We start from the raw sequence: 24,284 nt of genomic DNA, 5'->3' as shown, positions 1-24,284 counted from the left end.
GACTCCACTTACCATTTCTCCAGTGACCCACTGGAAGATTTTATGTTGCCCATCCCTGCAACTCTGGGCTCTACAGGGTTGGAGAGCCTGATACAGGGATGCACTCTTGCCATTGGACACAATGAACTACAAGCTGTGGCTGCTATCTGGACATCTTGGATTCCTGTGTCTAGGGCCCAGCAGGCAAGAAGAGTCACCATCTTAGCAGAGGTCATTGTCCCTGATCAGCAAGTGGAGGCAGGGCTCCTGTTACACATGGGGACAGGTAAAAATATGTGTAGAATTCAGGTGGCCCACTTGGGTGCCTCTTGGCACTTTTTGTTGAATTGCAAACTTGGATGAACAAGTGCAGCCATCCCAGCCAAAGAAGGATATGGTTAACCAAAGCTCAGACCACTCCAAGTGGAGCACCTGCTCCCTGGATCTGTGGAGAGAAGTAAATCTGTGTGGCACAGGGGTGGGCTGTGGCAACCACGGATGGGTGTGCTGTTCAAAGGCCCCTTCAAGAAAGAACTTAGTGACCAGTTGAGAGAGGAGCAATTAACTGACAGCTTCAGGTTGCAGCACCTTTGGGATCTGCTGTGGTTTTTGAACTGAGACCAGGCTGTTTTTTAGCCAGCCCCAGCCAATGACTGAGCATGTGCCCAGCTCTCTTTCTTACATTTGGGGACTTCTGTACTCCAACCCCAACTATGGGGTTCCAAAAGGAGCAACCATGGTCTTCTATGTCCTGACTCCCACCACCAAAGTCAATTGGTCTAAGGATGAATGCCTAACTGCAAATAGGCGGTCACTCATAGTTCTTCCCTTGGATTTTTTTCCCTTTCTTTTCTTTTTAACTGTAACTAGGAAAGAGTCTCTCTGTAGGGAAGGTTTAAGAGGTAGACTCCGCAGTTACTGGTTTCTGGCTACAGTGAGTGAGAATGAAGTCAACACACAGAGCAATACAAAGATAAGAGACAGAGAGTGCATGCAGCATTCAGTTGCTTGAGGTCCACCTGTATCCAGTTCTTCTAGATTTGATTGTTCTAAACTTAGACCATCTAAAGATAACTTTAGACTATCTAAAGATCGTCTAGTATGCTTCCAATGAATAATCAGAATAATACGTCCATGATATGTGATCGCTTAGGTTCTGGTATTTAGGAGCATCCTACATCTATTTTATGTTAAAAGTTGACATTGAGGGCACCTGGGTGGCTCAGTCAGTTGAGCATCTGCCTTCCGCTTGGGTCGTGATCCCAGTGTCCTAGGATCAAGTATCATATCGGGCTTCCTGCTCAGCGGGAAGCCTGCTTCTCCCTCTGCCTGCCTCTCTCCCCTGCTTGTGCTTGTTCTCTCTTTCTCTCTCTCTCTCTCTGACAAATAAATAAATAAAGTCCTTAATGTCAGACAGTCTTAAAAAAGAAGAATAAAAAAAAAAAATAGTTGACATTGATAGAGTTGAGGGTTTATTATGTTCCAGAGAGTGGTCTAAGCACTTGACATATCTGAATTCTTATAATCTTCTCAGCAACAATATGAGTCTAATCAAATGTCCTATCTTGTTTTCCCCAATTTAAATATAAGGAAATTGAGGCTACTTTATTTTAAAATGATAAATAAATAAGGGATTCTACCACACATCCTTTTAAGAGGGGCTCCAGAGAGCCAACTTTAGAGATGTACAGTCTTTAGCATTTTAGTCCCTTATGCAGCTTTGACAGCTCTGATTTATGGCTTGAACAAGACGGGTTTGCAGCTACAGATCCCTTCAACTCCTTAGAAAGGCATGTTTTTAAGAATAGGGAGAGTAGCATTTAGAGTAGTCCCCCCTTAGCTACAGTTTTGCTTTCCATGGTTTCAGTTACCCATGCAAGCACACGATCCTCCTCCTGACAATCGTCGTGTTAGTAGCAGCCTAATGCTGTGTCACAAGCCTGGGTCATTCACCTCACTTCATCTTATCACATAGGCATCTTATTATCTCAGTTATCACAAAAAAGGTGCATACAGTACAATAAGGTATTGTAAGAGTAAAACACATATGAACACTTATATAACTTATTACAGTAATTGTTATAATTATTCTATTCCAGTATTATAGTTAGTCTCTTACTTTGCCAAATTTATAAATTAAGCTTGATCATAGTTATGTATACATAGGGAGACAGACAGTATATAAGGTTCTATACTATCTGTGGTTTCAAGCATCCACTGGGGGTCTCAGAACATATCCCTTCCAGATAAGGGGTCAACTATATACATAAGCAGAACTGATCATTTCCTATATGTACAGAATTTGTAACCATAAAAATGGGGTTCAAGTTTTGACAACTATGAGTACTAGTATGGTCAGAACATGTAAATGGAGACAGTGGAAGTCCACGAAGGATGCCACAGGTATGTATCAACAGAAATTCCTAGAAGGCCAAATACCTTCCTCACCAAGATTTGAAATACAATGACAGTGAGTCACTCCTTCGTGTGAAATATCCACATGATCTCTCCCATCTTTTAAAACTGAACGCTCTTGGGGAGGCTGAGTGGCTCAGTTGGCTAAGGAACTGCCTTCATCTCAGGTCATGTTGCTGGAGTCAAAGGATCGAGTCCCATGTTGGGCTCCCGGCTCAGCGGGGAGTCTGCTTCTCCCTCTGACCTCTCCCCTCATGCTTGTGCTCTTTCTCTCTCAATCTCTCTCAAATAAATAAAATCTTTTTTAAAATTTTAAAATTGAACACTCTTGAGGGGTATAATTGGATAGTTAATACCTTCCATATATCAAGGGCAAGAAGAATAAGAAGGATGGAGGGGAAGAAAGAATAAAGAGGCCTAGAGTAGTAAGAGGTGGGGAAGGGCTTCTAACCCCACCACTTAATGGAAGCTTCTGTTAGTGCCAGGACCCTGCCTCTAGAACAAGGCTGTCCAACAGAAATACAACACCTGCCACGCATTTAATAAACATGTTTCTAGTAGCCACATTAAAATTTGTTTTCTAAAAACAGGTGAAATTAATTTAAAAAATATAATTACTTAAGCCAACATACCAAAAATATTATCATTTCAACATGTAGCCAATTAAAAATTAATAAGCTAATTACATGTATAGTAAATAACAATTCAGATGCTCACTGTATTTAGATTTCACAAAACTTTAAATGGAAAGAGTAGTTACATAGACTAAGTTGTTCAAAACATACTTAAAATTTCCCAATAACTGAATCAAGTATAAGTTTTTAAATTTAAAATTAAATAAAATTTAAAATTTAGTTTTTCAATCACAGTAGCCACATTTCAACTGCTCATTAGCCATGTGTGGCTAGTGACAAACGTATTAGCACAGATAGAGAACATTCCATCAGTGCAAAGTGTTATGGGACTATGCAGGTTTAGATGGACTGGTTGACTTCCAGCTGGTGAATTTACTTCTCTGAGCCTTAGTTTTCTCATTAACAAATTGATGACAGTATTTTAAAGGATTGTTGTGAGTAGTAAGAGAGGTAATGTGCACAAGACATTGAACACAATACCTGCCACACCGAAAAGAATGAATGGTAGTTATTTGAAAACTAGGTCTCTGTATATGCTTTCTATACGCTTCCACCACTCGGCCACCTGTACCTGGTTATTCCTTGGTATTCTTAAGCGGGGCAGGAATTAGTGAGGATGGCAGTGAGAAGTAGGGAAGGGCCCAGCATCTGGGTACTTGCATGCACCCCAGCTCAGCCCTGTGGTTAATTTATGAACACTGTTTGCGGCTACTATTATCTTCGGTTCTTCCCTCCCTCTTATCTGTTCAGATGACTTTTGCTCTGGAGCTCCAAGTCCTACATGCCCCCCCCTTCTACTCTGAACTAGAACAAATGATTAACCACACAAAGCAGTCATCAACAGTCTTTCCAAGGACATCAATGACCTCATTAAGTCCATGCTAAGGGGTATTTTCTCCTCAACCTCTGCAGTGTCTGACACTGTTGCTTCTTCCTCCTCATCCTGGTTTTCCTCTAACATCCTACAGACTATTCCAACTCCTCCTTCTCCTCCTTTTGCTTTTGCAAAGGCAAATGTCTTCACTGCTTCCTAGGCCTGAACCTTCCCTGGGCACAATCTCATTTACTCCTAAACTCAGTTCTCCTAAACTGATAGCTCCCAAACCTATCCCAGCTTCCACTTCAGCTTCAAGTCCAACCTACTGCTCCTTTCTGGCCCCTCCTCCCGCATGACCCACCTCTGAATTCATGCTTATTCCCCTCAAACCAGGTTCCCAGGTTGCTGTCAGTGGGGGAAGAGAACACGCACTGACTCCAAGCTCCTGTGGCCACATCTTGTGCTAGGTCCTTCATTTTATCTTCACAACTACTCTGTGAGGAAGGAACTGCGATCTACATTTTACATCTAGGAGGAAAAAAGGACTCAGAAGAAGAAGAAATCAAAATCTAGGTCTATCTGAATCGGGACTCCATTTCCTTTCTAATCCATAGGACCACCTCCCATAATTCAATCAGTGAATTGATGCTTTCTGCCAGGACGGGTAATATACCATCTACCCCCTAACGTTTGCACTTTAGTGAGAGAGACAGAGAGGATACAGGTAAATTCAATGATATGATAGTGCTATGATAAGGTCCAATGGGAATGCACAGGGGGGAACCTAACTCAGGCTTTGGGGTCAGAAAAGTCTCTACCAAAGAGAAAATATCTCTGCTGAATCAAGAAAGACTAGTAAGAATCACAAAGGATGAGAACTGGGTTAGGAAGCATGATCTTAGGAAGAGGTTGTAGTGAGAACAAATGCCTGAAACGGGGAGAGTTGGAAGGCTGCACACAGTTCAGGGTGGCTGGAGCCAAACCAGAGGTAGCATGAGGCAGCAGTGAGCAAGGCCAGCTGGAATCTAGGTTGAGGGTACAGGAAACCATTAGATCCTTTTAGCAGAGGAGATTTGCATATGAGATTTGCATATGAGAAAGAATCTCTCTGGCTAGAAGGTAGAGCGAATGGGCTCTAGAGGGAACTAAAGAGGAGAAAGCAGGGAAACCCATTAGCAGGCCAAGGCCACAGTCCAGGTAAGAGATGATGACAGTGCAAATTAAGGTAATGGCCCTCTAGATAAGGAGGGGTAGAAAGAAATCCAGGTTGGAGACTGCATGGGACTTGGTCGTTGATTAGATGTTAATAGATGTAGAAAATAGCTAAAGGATCAAGAATAATATTCATGTTATGAATGTTATATTCATATTATGAATATATCAATATTCATGTTATGAAGTGGGCAACTGTGTGGATGGTAGAGTCATTAGAGAGATACACAAGAAAGGGCAAGTATGAAGGAATACTGATGCATTTCACTTGAGACCTGTGGAAGTGAGGTGCCAGTGGGACACCCAGAGCAGGCTGTCTGATAGACAGTGGTCTACAGTTTTGTGGCTGAGGAGAAGGAACTGTTGGGATAGAAGCAGAGGTTTGAGTTTCATCAATGGTAACTTAAGCAGTAGGGGTATATGAATACTCCAAAAGATATAAAAGGAGGGGAAAAGTAGGTTGAAAAAGAAACTGAGGCACACAAACATTTAGGAGTTAAGTAGGAGAAGGAAGACCTTCAAGGAGACTGAGAAGAAGCCAGAGAAGCAGGAGGAAAAACCAAAAAAGTGTAGTCTTGTATAATAAGCATAGGGAAGATAGGAGTAGAGGTAAAGATGCTGACAGTATAACTTGTTTCAACAGTAGGGAGGTTATGGGTGTACTTTCTGAGAGCAATCTAAGCCAGTCTGCAGTGGGGTGAGGGGAGACTGGATGGTAAGCAAATGTAGATGGTGAGCCTAGAAAATTCCTTCAAGTTTGAGCTTCATGTTGGGTGTAGAGATGACCTAAATGAATAAAACTTTAAAAAAAGAAAAGAAAAGAAAACTCCTTCAAAATATCTGTTTGCATGGGATTGTGAGGGAAACAAACCATAAGAGATTTTTAATCTCCCAAAACAAACTGAGAATTGCTGAGGGGTGGGGAAATAGGGATAGGGTGGTTGGGTTATGGATATTGGGGAGGGTATGGGCTATGTTGAGTGCTGTGAAATGTGTAAGCCTGATGATTCATAGACCTGTACCCCTGGAGCAAATAATACATTATTTGTTAATAAAAATAATTTTCTAAAAAATCTATTTGCAATAAGTTCACTGTAAAGATTAAACGAGATGCTGAAAGTAAAGCAATGAGCACAGCACGTGACACAACAATAATTCAGTAAATGTTAGCTACCACTACTATTATTATATATTAAGGAATGTATCTTGGGGTGCGTGGGTGGTTCTTTTGGTTAAGTGTTCAACTCTTGATCTCTACTCAGGTCTTGAGCTCCTTGTGGTGTCATCCCTACCTTGGGCTCCACATTGGGCATAGAGCCTAGTTTAAAAAAAAAAAAAAAAGGAATATATCTTCTGGAAGAGAAAAGACAGTGGTAAACCATAAGATGTAAGGTGAGGGGGGATTTTTTTTAAGGCCTCTCCCTACAATATTGAAAAAAGGGGTAAAAATTATTTATTTATTTATTAGATCTTATTTATTTATTTGAGAGAGGCAGAGCGTGAGCAGAAAGAGAGGCATAAGGAGAAGCATCTCCCCACTGAGCAGGGAACCTGATGTGGAACTCCATCATAGGACCCTGGGGTCATGACCCACCGAAGACACTCAACTGACTGAGTTACTCAGGCAACTTTTTTGAGTTACCCCAAAAAAGTTTTTAAACCGTCCTCAAAGAAATATATGCAGATGGTTAAATAAATAAATAAAAGCAACAGTCCCCTGAGCCACTCTTTGCTAGCCCAGAAGCAAACACTTTGAACTGCTTCTGTGTTGTGGTAACCTCCTCATCACTAATAACCTCCTAATGACTGTTTCTTGGTTTATCAGCCTTAGACATTATCTATGAACTTCCTGCTATGCTAAATGAGAATTTAGTTCACTTATACCTCTCTCTTCTTTGTCATCCAAAGTGGTTGTGTCACCATCCACTGGCCATAAAAACTACATAAGCTCTATTTTTCATTCCATTAATCACAGCATTTCTTTCTTTCTTTCTTTCTTTTTTAAGATCCTATTTATTTATTTGACAGAGAGAGAGATCACAAGTAGGCAGAGAGGCAGACAGAAAGAGGAAGGTAAGCAGGTTCCCCACAGAGCAGAGAGTCCAATGCCTGCTGGATCCCAGGACCCTGAGACCATGACCTGAACCAAAGGGAGAGGTTAACCCACTGAGCCACCCTGATGCCCCTAATCACAGCATTTCTTGACTCCCTACATTTAAGGTGAGGATGTTAGTAGCTTACTCTTCCCACAACCTCTCAAGGGGAAAGGTTAGTTTTTGTTTGTTTTGTTTTTTAAATGTGAGAGATTCTTGAATAAGGTTAAATGGAAAGGAATCAATGGAAGTGAACAATTGAAGATTAGATTGCAAACAGTTAGTTGTTGCCTTCATCCCTGGAGAGACAAGAGGATGACTTCAGAGTCCAATATGGTATATCTCCTCCATAATGGCATAAGTCTAGGAAATTTCCAGAACGTGAGGAACTCCTTTGCACCCTAGATCCAATCAGCTATAAAATTCCATAGATTCCAACTCTTCCGTTACCATCTTTCTATTCATTTCTTTTCTGCCCATGTCATTGGCCTTTCAATATTTCTGACTTGGACAGCAGACTTTTAACTTATTTCTCTCTTTCTCTTCACTTGCCCCACTCACACAATGGGTCCCAGCCCAGCAGGGGTTATTGAAAAGGTGCAAGCTGGGAGTAATGAGGTAAAGGCCAGGGCAAATGGAGCATGTTCCCCAGGTACAAGCATCATTTCTCAGGACTGCCCATTCCAACAGAGCTTCAGGGCCTTACCAGAAGAGGTAAAGGCTGGTTAGGCCACCCAAAATGTGCCTGTTGCAGAGTCAAGTAACCATAGCATGGGCTCTGGTTGAGAAATTCTCTTCATATATCCTTCAGAATAACACAAAAGAAGAAATACAAATGCCAACCAACATTTAAATGTTCAATATCACTAGTGTAGAGTGACAGCCATGAGAAAAGGTGTGTATTACTTTTTGAAGGGCTTCTTTTGTGCCCATGATTAAATTAAATTAGTAACTGGACAGCTCAGCTGGGAGGTGCTTTCCCCTGCTTCTCTGGTCTCAGTCCTTTGGGAACTGGATACGCCTGGCATAGGGCACTAACTGCGGAGAGCATGTGAGGCATGTACCTCTGTGTCACGGAAGCTCTGACACTGAGCGAGATTATTTTTAGAGGTGACCTTCTAGGTTCCAAGGAAAAGTAAACAGACAGATGCACATGATTTCCTCTGAGAGACTCTCAGTAAACAAATTGGCATGTGTGCACTCACTATTATCCCATGTTCTGAATTCAGGGCTCTTAAAGAACCAGCTCAGGGGAAAAGCTTTGTTGAAAGCCGTAACCAACCAGAATAAAGAAAGGGGAAACTGAGTGAAAGTTCAGTTTCTAGCTACTAGGTCAAAAAACTACAGATGAAACACCTTATCTAGTCCAAATTCTTGGAAAACATGTTTTACTTTATTTTATTTTATTTTTTAAAGATTTTATTTATTCATTTGAGAGAGAGAGCTAGAGAGAGCACAAGCAGGGAGAGAGGCAGAGGGATAGAGAGAAGCAGACTCCCCACTGGGCTGGGAGCTGACATGGGGCTTGATCCCAGCACCTGGAGATCATGACTTGAGCTAAAGGCAGACGCTTAACCATCTGAGCCACACAGGCACCCCAACATGTTGTGGTTTTTTTTGTTTTGTTTTGTTTTGTTTTGTTTTTAAAGATTTTATTTATTTATTTGACAGAGCGAGATCACAAGCAGGCAGAGAGGCAGGCAGAGAGAGAGGAGGAAGCAGGCTCCCTGCTGAGCAGAGAGCCCAATGCGGGGCTCGATCCCAGGACCCTGAGATCATGACCTGAGCCGAAGGCAGCGGCTTAACCCACTGAGCCACCCAGGCACCCCCAACATGTTGTTTTAAATAACATTTCAACACTTTCTCATAAAAACATTGCTAAAATTTATTATTTAATTTCTTACCTTTTATTTTTTATTACTCTTTTTGTTTTACCTTTATGGTTTTTCCTGTCTGATGCTTATTATTTTTAAGTGAACACTGTAAGAAAATGTTGAAAGGGAAAAAAAGTCTCCATAATCCTTCTGCTTATTAACTTTGTTATAAAAAAGAGTGCTTTGTCATATATCCTTGAGATTTTTTTGCACATACTTATATCTGTATATCGACAAAAGAAAAATGTACTGTCTTATAACTTTCTTTTGTCATCCAATACTATATCTTTTTTTAATTATTTTATTTATTTACTGGACAGAGAGAGAGCACAAGCAGGGGGAGTGACAGACAGAGGGAGAGGGAAAAGCAGGCTCCCCTCAGAGCAGGGGGAGCCCAATGTGGGACTCAAACCCAGGACCCTGGGGTCATGACCTGTGCCAAAGGCAGTCACTTAACCAACTGAGCCACCCAGGTGCCCCAGTACTATATCTTACCATCTTTACAAGTTGGTATATATAGGTCTCTCTCATTCTATTGATGGTTGTACAGATCATTTCCAGGGTTTTTCTGTTACAAACAGCATGCATAAGGAAGCATCTTTGCACAGATACATTTGAGCACTTGCATGAAACTTTCTGTTGGACAGGTTGTGGGAGAAATTTCTGGATCAAAATGTTTACATATTTTAAAATTTTGATGTAATTATTGTGCTCCATCTGTCCCATGAAACATGAAAATAAGCTCATTTCTCATGAAGACTTAGCACTTAACACAATGCTTGGCACATGTTTATTAACTGCTGGTTAGATTAAAGCAAAAATATTAGTTACTGTTATGGCTGTGAAAAAGTAATGCCTTTGACTCTACTGAAACACATTGTCCTGTCTGCCTACTCTTAATTGTCCTAGGCAATGGAGGTGTTTAAGTGATGATAAAATGCTAGATTCATTGTAGCAGTTCTCATCATAATAAATATAATAAACAAGTGCATTCCAGAATACATAGCACTTCTGATTTTCTCCTTGGTGAAAAGCTATTGTTTTCACCTGAAATCATAGAATTTTATCATAAACAGGAGTCTAGATATCAAATAGTCTTTTTAAAAATATATATATATGGGGTGTTTGGGTGGCTCAGTGGGTTAAGCCTCTGCCTTCAGCTCAGGTCATGGTCTCAGGGTCCAGGGGTCAAGCCCCGCATCGGGCTCTCTGCTCAGCAGGGAGCCTGCTTCCTCCTCTCTCTCTGCCTGCCTCTCTGCCTACTTGTGATCTCTGTCTGTCAAATAAATAAATAAAATCTTTTAAAATATATATATATATGAAGAAGCGAAGTTGAAAAGTTTTCAAACTAATAGATTCTACTTAAAACACCCCTTATTCCCCACCATACTTTCTTGACTTAAATACACAGATTCAGCATAATTTTATTTCATTTGATTATGTCATAAAGGCAGATTATTGACTGAGATATGTTTCTTCAGGTCTTCTTAGTTCTGTCACTTTACCTGCCTAGATCTTTCTTCTTGCCCTTCTAATTTCCTACTTCAGATCAGTCAAGGATTGGAAATAAGATAGGCTTAATAGAACATATGTCGGGGCGCCTGGGTGGCTCAGTGGGTTAAAGCCTCTGCCTTCGGCTCAGGTCATGATCCCCGTGTCCTGGGATCGAGCCCGCATCAGGCTCTCTGCTCAGCTAGGAGCCTGCTTCCTCCTCTCTCTCTGCCTGCCTCTCTGCCTACTTGTGATGTCTGTCAAATAAATAAATAAAGTCTTTAAAAAAAAAAAATAGAACATATGTCAATTGGTGGTATCTGAGTGTAAGTCTAAGCTTTTCTTGAGTGAAACATGGGAGTCTTGGTACAACATTTTGTCAGCTATTTTAGCTATTCCGGACAGCTTGTGTGTGTGCATGTACATTCACATGCACTTCCTAAATTTTAGCAGCTTAGGAACATGTTGCCATGTTCTGGAGAGATGAGATGATACTGTATATAAATATTTATATGGCATATAATACCTGGAATACCTGGAACTTAGAACCCTTCAGATTTAAAAATTTGCCCAATTCTAAGGAAACAAATGGCCAAAGGGTTTGTCTTCAAATGCTCTTAGCATTTGATGCAGGTCTATTTAAAGGACAGTGAAATATTCTTTTTTTTTTTTTTTTCATCCTTTTGCTGATACCATCCTTTTGATGATGCCAACTTTGGTTTCATCATCAGTCATTTCAGGAATAGTATCTGTAACAGGCAGAATAATGGCTGGTCCTCATACCAGGTCCTAATTCCTGAAATCAGTGGACAGGTTACCTTAGCAAAGAGATTTTGCAGATATGATTTAAATTAAGGATCTTGAGGTAGGGAGATTATCCTGGATCATCCAGGTGAGCCCAGAGAAATTACAGGGGTCCTTAAAGAGAGAGTCAGAGTCAAAAGAAAATATGTCAACAAAAGCAGAGGTCAGAGTGATACTATTGCTGGAGGAAAAGACCATGAGCCAAGGAATGCAGGTGGCCTTTAGAAGTTGGACAAGGCAGGGAAATGGATTCTCCCTGAGAGCTTCCAGAAAGGAATGCAGCGCACTGCCAACAGCTTGATCTTAGTTCAGTAAGAACTTTTTAGATTTCTGACCTCCAGAACTGTAAGATAACAAATTTGTGGGTTTTTTAAAGTCCCTGAGTTTATGGCAATTTGTTGTAACAGCAACAGGAAATTAACACGGTGTCTTACCATAAGGTGGTACAAGTTTGAGTTTTGATTGAAAGACACTATTCTAGGAGGTAGGAGAAGAATAAATGAAACAAGATGGGATTGTGAGGGAGACAAACCATAAGTGACTCTTAATCTCACAAAACAAACTGAGGGTTGCTGGGGGGGAGGGGGGTTGGGAGAAGGGGGGTGGGGTTATGGACATTGGGGAGGGTAGGTGCTTTGGTGAGTGCTGTGAAGTGTGCAAACCTGGTGATTCACAGACCTGTACCCCTGGGGATAAAAATATATTATATGTTTATAAAAAATTTAAAATTTAAAATTAAAAAAAAGAAAGACACTATTCTTTTGCATTTTAATAAAATACTTAGGGAATGTGAAAAATTTTAAAGAAAAAGTTGAAAAAAATAACCACATAATAATAGTTAACATCTACTGACCACTTACTATATCCCCAACATTGTGATTCTCAAAATTTCATTTAAGGTTTACGACAATCCTATGATGTTATAATGGCACTAATCTGTTTATTTGACAGATAAGAAAGTAAATATAAAAGAGGTGAAGAATTTAATTAACTTCAAAAACAAAGAGATTAGCTGAACTCTCCAGTAGGAAAGTGTACAATTCCATCCTCTCAAATCAAGCAGAAAATGTTGAAAGTAGTTACCATAAAAATCAGGCAAAGGTAAAACTTGCAGGGGATAGATGGTGCTCTAAGTTGTAAAAATAAATCCCATCTGAAATGCTTTGAGTTCCTACCACATGGCAGGCAGTTCCCAGCTATTACAAGCTATTACAAGTTCCCAGCGATTACAGGCTGGGGCTGGCAGACCTGGTAGAACCTTGAGAAGGTGCACTCCTTCCTCTCCCACCTAACCTTCCCCTTTCTGAAATCTTTGACCAAAACCCCCAAACCATAACCCCAATCTCACATTTTTGACTAAACCCTGAACATATCAGATTAATAGTGCCAAAATAAATATACTGTCTTCTTCCTTGGATAATGTCACTGGATAATGATTGTGGCCCCACTAATACACACATGCTGGTGAAATTAGCATCATTTTAATGCCGCCTTCTATTTACAAGATGTAATAATAAACTTATAACTCACTGTGTTGCCTGTGTACATATTCTCTGTATTTAAGATACTTGGAATATTTTAGAGAGTCTCACAGATTGGGGAAAAACTCTGACAATAGACTGATTTTTAATTGAAATATGTATTTTTTAAAGACTTTATTTATTTGAGAGAGAGAGAACACGCGTGCAGGCACACACAAGCAGGGTGGGGGGCAGTGGGCAGAGGGAGAGGGAGAAGCAGACTCTCCATGGAGCAGGGAGTCTACTACATGGTTGGGCTTGATCCCAGGACCCCAGGATCATGACCTGAGCCTGAAGGCAGACACCTAACAGACTGAGCCACCCAGGCATCCTTTTTGAAATATTTAGGATTTGACCAATTAGGGATGTAGTGAATATTTCATTGATTAAGTGAATTTGACTTAATGTATAGGTTTGATTTTTATGTTGCACAGATGCCTAAGAGAATCTGATCTAGTAGATTTACACTAACACTATAACATTTGTTGAGCACTTAGTACCTTCCCAACACTGTTTTTTTTTTTTTTAAGATTTTTTATTTATTTATTTGACAGAGAGAAATCACAAGTAGGCAGAGAGGCAGGCAGAGAGAGAGAGAGGGAAGCAGGCTCCCTGCTGAGCAGAGAGCCCGATGCGGGACTCTGAGATCATGACCTGAGCCGAAGGCAGCGGCTTAACCCACTGAGCCACCCAGGCACCCCCCCAACACTGTTTTTAAGTGCTTTACATGCACTAACTCAGGTAAGGCTCACAGCAACTCTGGGAGTTGTGTACTATTGCTACCCCCACTTTCAGGTAATAAAGCAGAGGCACAAACAGTTACATGACTTAACCAAGGTCACTCAGCCAGTTAGTAGCAGAGGAGTCTGGCTGGCAGCTGGCTCTTCTAACCGGTGTCCTTTCAGTGTTCATGGAGTATTCATAGGAATACTCTGTCAGTGCTCTGGACTAGGCAGAAAATGGGCCATGTTGATTTAGAGTGTAAATCTGCCTTGTTAGGGGCATGAAATACCTGAGACAATCAGATACAGCAATGTGTGATTTTGACATATTTTAAGGGAATTTAATAAACTAAATTTATAAACTGCAAATGTGTAAGACAGTTTGATTTATTGGATTTGGATGCTTTTGTTACTTTAATATGTAATGCTTAAGAAAATTCTATCACATTTATAATAGTATTTATATGGAAAGTTTACTATGTCAAATTAGTTCACTGAGTATTAAGCAAAGAACAAGTTAAAGTGTTTCATTTTTAACATAAAACTGATAGATTTATAAATGAATTTGAGATTTGTGTTTACATACTTAATTCCAGCTAGGCTTAAAATTTATAACACTAATAAATTTAAAAATCAATTAAAAAACAAGAAGATTTTGGGTTCTTTCCCATGCACAAGAAGTCCCTTCTGACATTTAAATCTTCAGTGACAGTTCATAAAGTTATAGATCTATTTTATCGAGGGGAAAACTGAAATAAAGAGGAGTAACTTCCCAAGTGGGAAGTGGTGGATCCTGCATTCTGGACCAGCCAACACCAGACCACCAAAGCACATTCAGACATTTTCCTGTATTGCCTCAATGTTTAGAGAGTCTATTTTTATAGAAAACAAATTCCAAATACATAACCTGGAGAAATATATACCCATGTAACAACCCTGGTTTTGTCTGGACTATAATTCAAAAGGGCTCTTATTTTAATTTCTGTATTACTTAAGATTTGAGTAAAAGGGGACGCCTGGGTGGCTCAGTTGGTTAAGCAGCTGCCTTCGGCTCAGGTCATGATCCCAGGGTCCTGGGATCGAGTCCCACACCGGGCTCCTTGCTCAGAAGGGAGCCTGCTTCTCCCTCTGCCTCTGCCTGCCATTCTGTCTGCCTGTGCTTGCTCTCTCCCCCTTTCTCTCTCTCTGATAAATAAATAAAATCTTTTAAAAAAAAAAGTTTGAGTAAAAGGAGTTATCTTCCCTCTCACCCCATTTTTCAACTAATCTTTTTGCTGCCATTTTAAAATTAATAGAATTCTGTGCCTCTTTATATTTTAATTTCTTCTGTGTTGTCAGTCAGAATTTTGTGATCATTTATTAATGTATACCTCCTGAGTTTTTTTTTTTAAGATTTCTGCTTATGTTTCTTTGTTTCAAATACCCCCTCAATGGACATCATTCCTGAGTCAAATCTTTCCTTATACACTCATCCCCATAAACTTGTAGAATTAGTTACTCCTTCGATTAGGCTACTTTTGTACTTAGTATATGCTTTTATTAAACATGTAATATTGAATTAGTTGTTTTTTTATTAATAGGCCCATTTTCCCTATTAGTGTCTGTGATATATATTTCTTTTCCCTGGATCTAGCACAGAATTTGGTCGGTTAAACCAAACTAACTTTCTTTCTTTCTTTCTTTCTTTCTTTATAGGTGCAAAAAAGGTGGTTTTATTAAAGCATGAAGACAAGATCCATGGGCAGAAAGAGCTGCTAAACCAAACATATTTTGCAGTTACAGAAGCTGAAGAATGCTTCAGATAAGTAAGCTGACTTATTTTTTGTTTTGGTTTGGTTTATATTTTTTTCTTATTCTCTAGGAAGATTCTTTTACTTTATTAGTCTCTGAATGGTACATATTATATTTTCAAAGGGGTTATTTTCGAGTCTGTTCAGAGCCAGTGATCAAAGACAATGTGGTTGTGGTTTATGAGGTATGGGAAGAGATGCTGTGTTAGTGGGTTTCCACTGACTACTGAGTGGAACATCCTTAAAGAATTGATAAAGGAATTCACTGTCCTTTTAGCAGTTGTCAGCACCATAACAGGTATGGAGAAAGGGGAAACCAACAGAAAGCTGCTGCCAACCTGGGTGTGGCTCAGTCCAGAATTGTGCATTGTTTTGAGTGCTTGTCTTTAGGAATATCAAATGTCGGGGTGCTTTAATCTTGCTCTTATAGTTTTTCAGTTCAAGTATGCTTTGCAAAGACAATTATATACCACCACCTCCCACCCTTTAAAGTCTCATTAGTTTCCTTTGGTCCTTCAACTCTGGTCCAGCATTGGGGTAGATGACACAATCAAGACTTAAGTTAAACGCGGAGGAATTCAGTTAAGAAGCTGTTCCAAAGCCAGAAAAATTGAATTCTTGAAAACACCCATCATTTGCAAGGAGAATGGAGCCATGTCACATTTTAACAACTTGGGAGGGAGGGAAAATCTTGTTTTTGCTTTCCTTGAGGTGCTCCCTGTCCAGCTGCTTTCAAGCTAACCTAGCCACCACATCTGGTATATATGTCTAAGTGTCCAGTTATCTACTTAAAGGAAGAAAAGTTAACCCCTTAACTAGAACAATATTTTTAGGTAATTGGGGGCCAGGAATACTTCAGTTACTTATCATGACCCCAGTACATTTGCATTTTATCCCATACTGTTTCAGCGGTGGAAATCTTGGGTGTAGAAGGGTGTTTTGTATCCCCTCGCTTGCCGCAGTTAGGAGGCCAGTTTGGGAGCAGAGACCGTGACAGCACGGCTGGCCCCTGCCACTTTCTCCCGTCCCAAATCTGCAGCCCCATCGGGAAAGTGAGAATGAAAACAGAAGCTACTCCGATTGCCTCGTCTCTGGCTGAGACCCGCATTGGTCACTCAGGCTCTGTGAGAGGATGGGAAGCTCCGCGAGTGCCTTCTCCTCTGGGTAGAGGGGGGTGTGTGTGTGTGGAGGGGGAGGTTCTCCTTTCTTCCCGCGCGGACTGGTGCAGCTTGACCAACCATCTTGGGGAGGGATGACGACCCCCACCGTCCCCGCCTCACTGATTCCCCACCCAGTGACTATCCACTCCAGCGACGTTCCGCCCGCGCTCTGCTTCCGCCCTTGAGGCCACGCCTCCTTGGGGCCCAAGCCAGCCGGGGGCGGGCGGAGCTTCGATGGGGGCATTCCTTTTCTTCCTCCTCCCCTGTTCCATCTCCACCTCGGTGCTGCGGGGAGTTGCCGGATCCGAAGGCCTGGCAGAGACTGGGACCGGAGAACCCAGGGTATTTTCTCATTAGGACCGCGTCTGGGCCTGATCATCCGGAGACGGAGGGTTGAGTCGCTTTCTCCCGGGCGCATCTCTGCATTGAGAACCTGGGGGGTGGGGGGAGGATCCTGGAAACTCGTTTGGGCACTTCTTCCTCCTGATGCACCAACCCCACCCAAGTGGAAGTTTACAAGAAGGGGAATAGGGAAATAGATTGTTGAAAGGAGTGTGCCCCTGGATTGCGAAGTGTCTAGCCGAGGGAAAATCAGGGAGCAAGGACGTAACAGTACTAAGGTTTTTTTGAAGTGAGTTCAGTTAAAAAATACAAATGGCTGGAATCACCATCAAAGTATTGCTAATTTCAAACTGCCTTTTTTTTTTTTTTTTAATATTTTATTTATTTATTTGACAGAGAGAGAGATCACAAGTAAGCAGAAAGGCAGGCAGAGAGAGAGGAAGGGAAGCAGGCCCCCTGCTGAGCAGAGAGCCCGATGCGGGCCTCGATCCCAGGACCCTGAGATCACAAGCCGAAGGCAGCGGCTTAACCCACTGAGCCACCCAGGCGCCCTCAAACTGCCTTTTAACTAATTACAGCTAACAGGATGCCTGTTAATTACAGTTCACACCAGTCCAAATACTTGCAGACCAAGTTCAGATAGGATTATTTAGAGACATGCAGGTAGGAAGCAGGTAAATGGGGTATTGATGTTTTCAGAGTTCCTTTCAGGTATCTTAACGATGGGGGGGAGGGGGACTTCCAACAAATATATATCCCAGGCATATACAAGAACAGCATAAAGCCACTGTCATCTGTGTTTCTGCATGTCTGACAGCAGTTTGTATTCACAAGTTGCTCACTGAAGTAAGCCCCTGTGATCAAAATGAAGCTAGGTGATTGAGCACATACAGTTGTTTGACTGTGTTCTCAGATGCTGAATAACATTGCCTAACACACTTGTAGGGAGTTTAAAGGAAAAAAAGCACCTGGTTCAAGTGCTTAGAATTGTACTTGAACAATTATAGAAGCGATCGTTTAGCTTCTGTGAATTTTTGCCTAAAGAAATATGTAGTTGTGAGACTTACTTTATAACTACCTATTCATTCTGAAACTTTGTCCTTTTAGAAATTATTCAGCAGTGATTGGTGGTAGAGTGAAAGGTGCACACAACCATATATGCCTGCCAGTGCTATCAAGGATACCATGAAAATTCTGAGGGTTGTGGGCAAATGAGATACAAGATGCTGTTTCTCCAGTGTTGCTTCTGCCTCTGACATAAGGAATAAATGAATATGGGAGTCCCAGACAGTTCAGGAGCTGCAGGCTTCATGCAGACATGGCCAAGTCCAAGAACTGTACCATAGACAACCAGTCACAAAAATGGCACAGAAACAGCATTTAAAAAAACCCTGGTCACAAAGATCAGAATCTCTTAAGAGGATAGACACTGAGTTCCTGAGGAGCATGTGCTTTGCCAGGAAGCATAACAAGAAGAGCCTGAAGAAGGTGCAGGACAACTCCACCAAGGCCGTGAGAGCATGTGCTGAGGCTGTGAAGGCCCTAGTCAAGCCCAAAGAGATCAGACCCAGTATACTAAATGGCGGTAGGTGTAAGCTCAGTCAACTTGGCTACATTGTTCACCCCAAGCGTAGGAAACATGTGGGTGCTGTATTGCCAAGGGTCTCAAACTTTGGCCTCAACCAGCCAAAGGCCAAGGCTCTAACCAAGGCCCAGGCTATGCCTGTGGCTCAGGCTCCCAAAAGTGCTCCCAATCCCCCATAAAGGCTCTAGTGTAGACGCTTGTGTCTGCCAATGTGAGGATACAAGTTCTGGTGTTACACCCACCCCCTCCCTGGGCTTCTGCTTGCGTGGGGCTAGTGTCCTCCTGTGCTATTTGTACAAAGAAACATGAGACAGGATCTGTCAAAAAGAAAAATAATAAAGGAAATGAATATGGTGAATAGTCAGAAGTGAGGAAGAAATGATGAGTTCATAGATCTCTATTTGAAAGACCCCAGGTAGAACTTTTAGAAATATGAAGTTCATTTTTTATCTCGCTGACTCCCTGGTGGTCTAGTGGCTAGGATTTGGCGCTTTTGTTTTTTATTTCATCTAGTAATAAAAGGTGAATTGAAAATAGGCTATATTCCGGACACTAACTGTTCATTATTTCACTGTACCTTTACCATTCCGTGAGATCATCATCCTCATTTTACAGGGAAACAAATCAAGACTTTGAGAAGTTAAGGTAGCTTACCCAAGGTCACACAGCTAGGAAGTGACCAATTTAGGATTGAACTCAGGTCACGCATTTCTCTAAATCAGAAACCATGCAGAGGGACTCCTGGGTGGCTCAGTTAGTTGAGTGTCTGCCTAATGCTCAGCTCAACATCCCAGGGTCCTGGGATGGAGCCCCATGTCAGTCTCCCTGCTTAGCCCAGTTGGCTTCTCCCTCTCCCTCTGACCCTCCCTCCTGCTTGTGCTCTTACTCTCTCTCTCAAATAAGTAAATAAATAATGAGGGTGTATCATTTATCTAAGTGCATCACAATGTATAGTTTAAATGGATACATTTTATGTAAATTGTACCCCAGTAATGTTAATTTTTTAAAAAATCATGCACCGGGCACCTGGGTGACTTAGTTAAGCATCTGCTTTTCCCTTAGGTCATGACCTCCGGGTCCTGGGATGGAGCCCCACGCTGGGCTCCCTGCTCAGTGGGAGTCTGCTTCTCCTTCTCCTTCTGCTTCTCCCCACTTCATGCCCCACAGTCCCATGCTCACCCTCAAATAATAAATAAAATCTTTAAAAAATAATCATGCAGGATGAATGTGATGTTTATATGAGAAAGAAACATTTTGGGGGCACTTGGCTATCTCAGTTGGTTAAGCATCTGATGATTTCAGCTCAGGTCATGATTGAGGGTCATTGGATCAGGACCTGCATTGGGCTCCATGCTCAGCAGAGTCTGCTTGTCCCTCTCCCTCTGTTCCCTCCCCTGCACTTGCTCGCTCACTCTCTCTCAAATAAATAAATAAAATCTTTTTTAAAAAACCAACATTATGATGTTTCAGAGATGGAGGTGAGGTATACATTAACTTGCACACTGAAAGATGGGTGACACCACAGTTAAGGATTGTTCATTTAGTTGATCTTCCCAACTTAAGATACAGATGTACAAAATAACCGGGATGCTACCGTGGCTAAGGGGCAAGTCTGTTGGGGAAATCAATCAAGCAAACTTTCCAACAAAACTGGGAAAGACATCTGAAGTTTGTGATATTAAATCTGTATAACAAAAGTATGTTCCATGAAAAGGACATTAAAAAGATACATTTGGGGCAGCTGGGCAGCGCTGCCAGTTAAGCATCCAACTCTTGGTTTTGGCTCAGTCGTTTTCTTTCTTTTGTTTTGTTTTTTTTTTTAAGATTTTATTTATTTGACAGAGAAAGTTAGGGAGGAAACACAAGCATGGGGAGTGGGAGAGGGGGAAGCAGGCTCCCTACTGATGCAGAGCTCCATCCCAGGACCCTGGGATCATGACCTGAGCTGAAGGCAGTCACTTAACAACTGAGCCACCCAGGTGCCCCTGTTTCTTTTCTTTAAAAATGGGAATAGTACCTATTTGGGTGACTGTAGGAAGGACTGGCTGATATCACATATGGAAAAAGCTCTTTGGAAACTAGTCTATTCAAATGATAGTGTCAGAGGACAGAATATTCCTGAAGAGATATATAACTAGCCATACTTTTATTTCAACAAGATACAAAGTGATTTAAATATTTTTAAAAGACTTTTTTTATTTGAGAGAGAGAAAAAGAGAATGAGTGGGGGAGGGGCAAAGGAAGAGGGAGAAACAAACTCCAGGACCCAGAGTTGAAGTCAGATGCTTAACCAACTGAGCCACCCAGGTGCCCCCAAAGTGATTTAAATATTGTATTAGAAATAATGTTTAGGGGTGTTTGGGTGGCTCAGTCAATTAGGCATCCAACTCAATTTGGATTCAGGTTGTGATTTCAGGTCCTGGGATAAAGCCCCAGCTCTGGTTGGAGGGGAGACTGCTTGAGATTCTCTCTCTTTCCCTCTCTCTCTCTATTCCTTTCCCCCACTAAAATAAATAAATAAATCTTTTTTAAAAGGGTGAGTTACTTTGGCTGGTGTTGTACATTAAAGTCACATTTTCTGTGTATAATAATGTACTATACTAAGCGTTGTGATTATAAGCTGTATAGGAGAATTTACACATTTTTATTTTCAGCTAAAACTTATTTGGCTCTCTAAAAATTAATAGATAAAATTTTTTAAAAAGCTTATTTAAACAGTTGTTGAAACAAGCAAGGCACACAATTGCTTTTGTGTTTAAAGGCTATTTTTGGCTGTTTAAAGAGAATATATTGATTCCTTTTTCATTGTATGACTCTCCATTTTGAAGTTTCACCAATTTCAGAAACATTTTGAATTTAAAGCTTTAATTACAATTTACGAATCAAATATTTTGTGAATTGGGTATTCTGAACAATTATGGTTACTTATGCACATTTAGAAACAGGGCACAAAATAGCTCAGTTCTTTCCAAAAGTAATAAAACTGGCTTTCTGGGGTGCCTGGGGGGGCTCAGTGGGCCTTCAACTCAGGTCATGATCCCAGGGTCCTAGGACTGAGCTCCGTATGGGGCTCTCTGCTCTGTAGGGAGCCTGCTTCCTCCTCTCTCTGCCTGCCTCTCTGCCTATTTGTGATCTCTGTCTGTCAAATAAATAAAATCTTTTTAAAAAAATGTTTAAAACTGGGGCGCCTGGGTGGCTCAGTGGGTTAAGCCGCTGCCTTCGGCTCAGGTCATGATCTCAGGGTCCTGGGATCGAGTCCCGCATCGGGCTCTCTGCTCAGCAGGGAGCCTGCTTCCCTCTCTCTCTCTGCCTGCCTCTCCATCTACTTGTGATTTCTGTCTGTCAAATAAATAAATAAAATCTTTAAAAAAAAAATGTTTAAAACTGGCTTTCTTAGGATGCTTAAACTGATGGTGGCTGTCCCCACCCAATAGAGGTATATGTATTACTCAGTTTAACAGCAGCAGTAATGACAAACTCCACAAGGCCTCAGGATAGGAGATATGACCAATGAGATGTCATGGTTAGGAATTCTGCACAACTTTAACTTTTCCAAGAGAATATTCTCTTCAGTGGCTATTGTGAAGATAGTGACATATCTTGAGTGAAAAAGAAAACGATAGTGAGAGAAACCGTAAGTCTTAGGACAATTTGATTCGGATGCATATTTACCACCCTTTGTGAAATGCAGAGGAAACTGACCCAGTGCTGCCATCAGGAGAGTACTTAGCAAATTTGAGCATAACAGGAGAAAATGACCATTCTTGTTAATTAGCTATAACCAGGATTGATGGTTGGGAAACAGCATAGAGCCTGAGACCTCTTTGTGGAGCACTTAGCCTTCCTGATGGTCGATACTCTCTTTACTATTTTACTTCTCTAACATTTGTTTAATATTAGTGCAATTTAATTGGCAATGAAAGCTGCTGCATCTTCTCAGACATGCATAAGCCTATAATTGATAAACTACTAAAAATGTTTCTACTCCAACTAATTCCTAGTATGGTTTTCTTAATTTATTCATAGAACTTATAATGATTCATTCCAGAAATGTACCATTTTCTAGAACCATTCTGAACAAGAGGCAGCAACTTTAATAAGGGGATGTGTTATCCATTATAAATGACCATTTCCCCCGTCCAGCAACGTATCACCTTGAATTCCTGTGTCAATTAGCAATAATCGCACCTCGGATAAACCTCATTGGCTACGATACTGCCACTGTGCAAAGCTGAATTCCTATGTCAGTATGATAAAAATTGAAATACAATTTCAAAACTATACTTCTAGGGCACCTGGGTGGCTCAGTTGTTAAGTGTCTGCTTTTGGCTCAGGTCATGATCCCAGGGTCCTGGGATAGAGCTCCCCATTGGGTTCCCTGCTCAGCGGGAAGCCTGCTTCTCCCTCTCCCACTCCCCCTTCTTGGGTTCCCTCTCTCGCTGTCTCTCTCCCTCTATCTCTCTGTGTGGCAAATAAAATAAAATAAAATAAAACTATACATAGAATTCTTTTTTTTTTTTTTTAAGATTTTTTTTTATTTATTAGAGAGGGAGGGAGAGCACAGAAGGAGAGGGAGAGGGAGAAGCAGATTCTTGCTGAACATGAGACTCCATCCCAGGAGCTTGGGATCATGACCTAGTTGAAGGCAGATGCTTAATCGACTGAGCCACCCAGGCACCCCTATACTTCGAATTCTTTTTTTTTGTTTTTTTAAGATTTTTTATTTATTTATTTGACAGACAGAGATCACAAGTAGGCAGAGAAGCAGGCAGAGAGAGAGGAAGAAGCGGGTTCCCGGCTGAGCAGAGAGCCCGATGCAGGGCTTGATCCCAGAACCCTGGGATCAGGACCTGAGCTGAAGGCAGAGGCTTTAACCCACTGAGCCACCCAGGCGCCCCTATACTTCGAATTCTTAAGGTACTTTTTGGCAAGGTATTTTAAGAATCTTTAAAAGCTCATGACCTTTTTTTTTTTTTTTAAAGATTTTATTTATTTATTTATTTGACAGAGAGAAATCACAAGTAGATGGAGAGGCAGGCAGAGAGAGACAGAGGGAAGCAGGCTCCCCGCTGAGCAGAGAGCCCGATACAGGACTCGATCCCAGGACCCTGGGATCATGACCTGAGCCAAAGGCAGCGGCTTAACCCACTGAGCCACCTAGGCGCCCCAGCTCATGACTTTTGATTCAATAACTACCCTCCTAGAAATCTACCCAAAGAAGATAGAAATTAAAGCAAAAATTAGATATAAAACACATTCACAGAATTTATAACGTCAGAGATTGGAAAATCTAACCTAAACATAATAAGATCTTTAAATAAATTGACATATCAATTTATGCTTATCTTAAAATATAGTCATTTAAAATTTACAGAAATTTTTAAATGTGTTTCAAATACATGTGATCTTAGAGTATCATTCAAGTTTGTAAAAATACATGTATATGCATAGAAAAAGGACAAGAAACAACTAGATAAGAATGTTATCTGTAGTTATTGCTGATTTAGTAAGATTATGGGCCATTTAAATTTTCTTTATCTTTTAATTTTTTCATATTCTTTACAATGAACATGCTTTTTATAGCCAAGAAAATAAATGCTACTTTTTAAAAAATATTTTATTTGTTTATTAGAGAGAGAGAGAGAGCAAGTGACCATGCACAGGGGGAAGGGGCAGAGGCAGAGGGAGAGGCAGGCTCCCCGCTGAACGGGGAGCCAGATGTGGGATTTGATCCAAGGATCCTGGGATCATGACCTGAGCCAAAGGCTTAGCGGACTGAGTGAACCAGATGCCCCATAAATACTACTTTTTAAAAAGAAAATGATTACAGGGCTTAATAAACACT

The 24,284-nt window shown here is 41.1% G+C and overlaps 1 protein-coding gene, 1 long non-coding RNA gene and 1 pseudogene across 4 annotated transcripts in view; 2 read left to right on the top strand and 1 right to left on the bottom strand.

Moving 5' to 3' along the window:
* LOC122916512 overlaps positions 1-15,363 on the top strand; it is a 61,072-nt gene extending 45,709 nt beyond the window's left edge. For 2 of the 3 annotated variants that reach the window (XR_006386208.1, XR_006386209.1), the window contains exon 5: positions 15,258-15,363. This is a non-coding gene — a long non-coding RNA (uncharacterized LOC122916512). Of the gene's footprint in view, positions 1-4,239; positions 5,975-15,257 lie in introns of those variants that run through there. The other variant, XR_006386210.1, reaches the window with a different exon arrangement.
* A 2,937-nt stretch (positions 15,364-18,300) lies between these two features.
* Positions 18,301-18,618, top strand: LOC122915437 (60S ribosomal protein L29-like). Its single transcript, XM_044262227.1, has one exon. It carries the CDS (start codon positions 18,301-18,303, stop codon positions 18,616-18,618), a length of 318 nt encoding a protein of 105 aa, XP_044118162.1.
* A 3,846-nt stretch (positions 18,619-22,464) lies between these two features.
* LOC122916601 lies at positions 22,465-22,672 on the bottom strand (annotated as a pseudogene).
* Between the last annotated feature and the right edge of the window lie 1,612 nt (positions 22,673-24,284).

The sequence above is a fragment of the Neovison vison genome, chromosome 8 (genome assembly GCF_020171115.1).
Source record: "Neovison vison isolate M4711 chromosome 8, ASM_NN_V1, whole genome shotgun sequence".
NCBI lineage: Eukaryota > Metazoa > Chordata > Mammalia > Carnivora > Mustelidae > Neogale > Neogale vison.
Note: the sequence above shows the minus strand (reverse complement) of the source record. Positions and strands in the feature narration are given on the sequence as shown.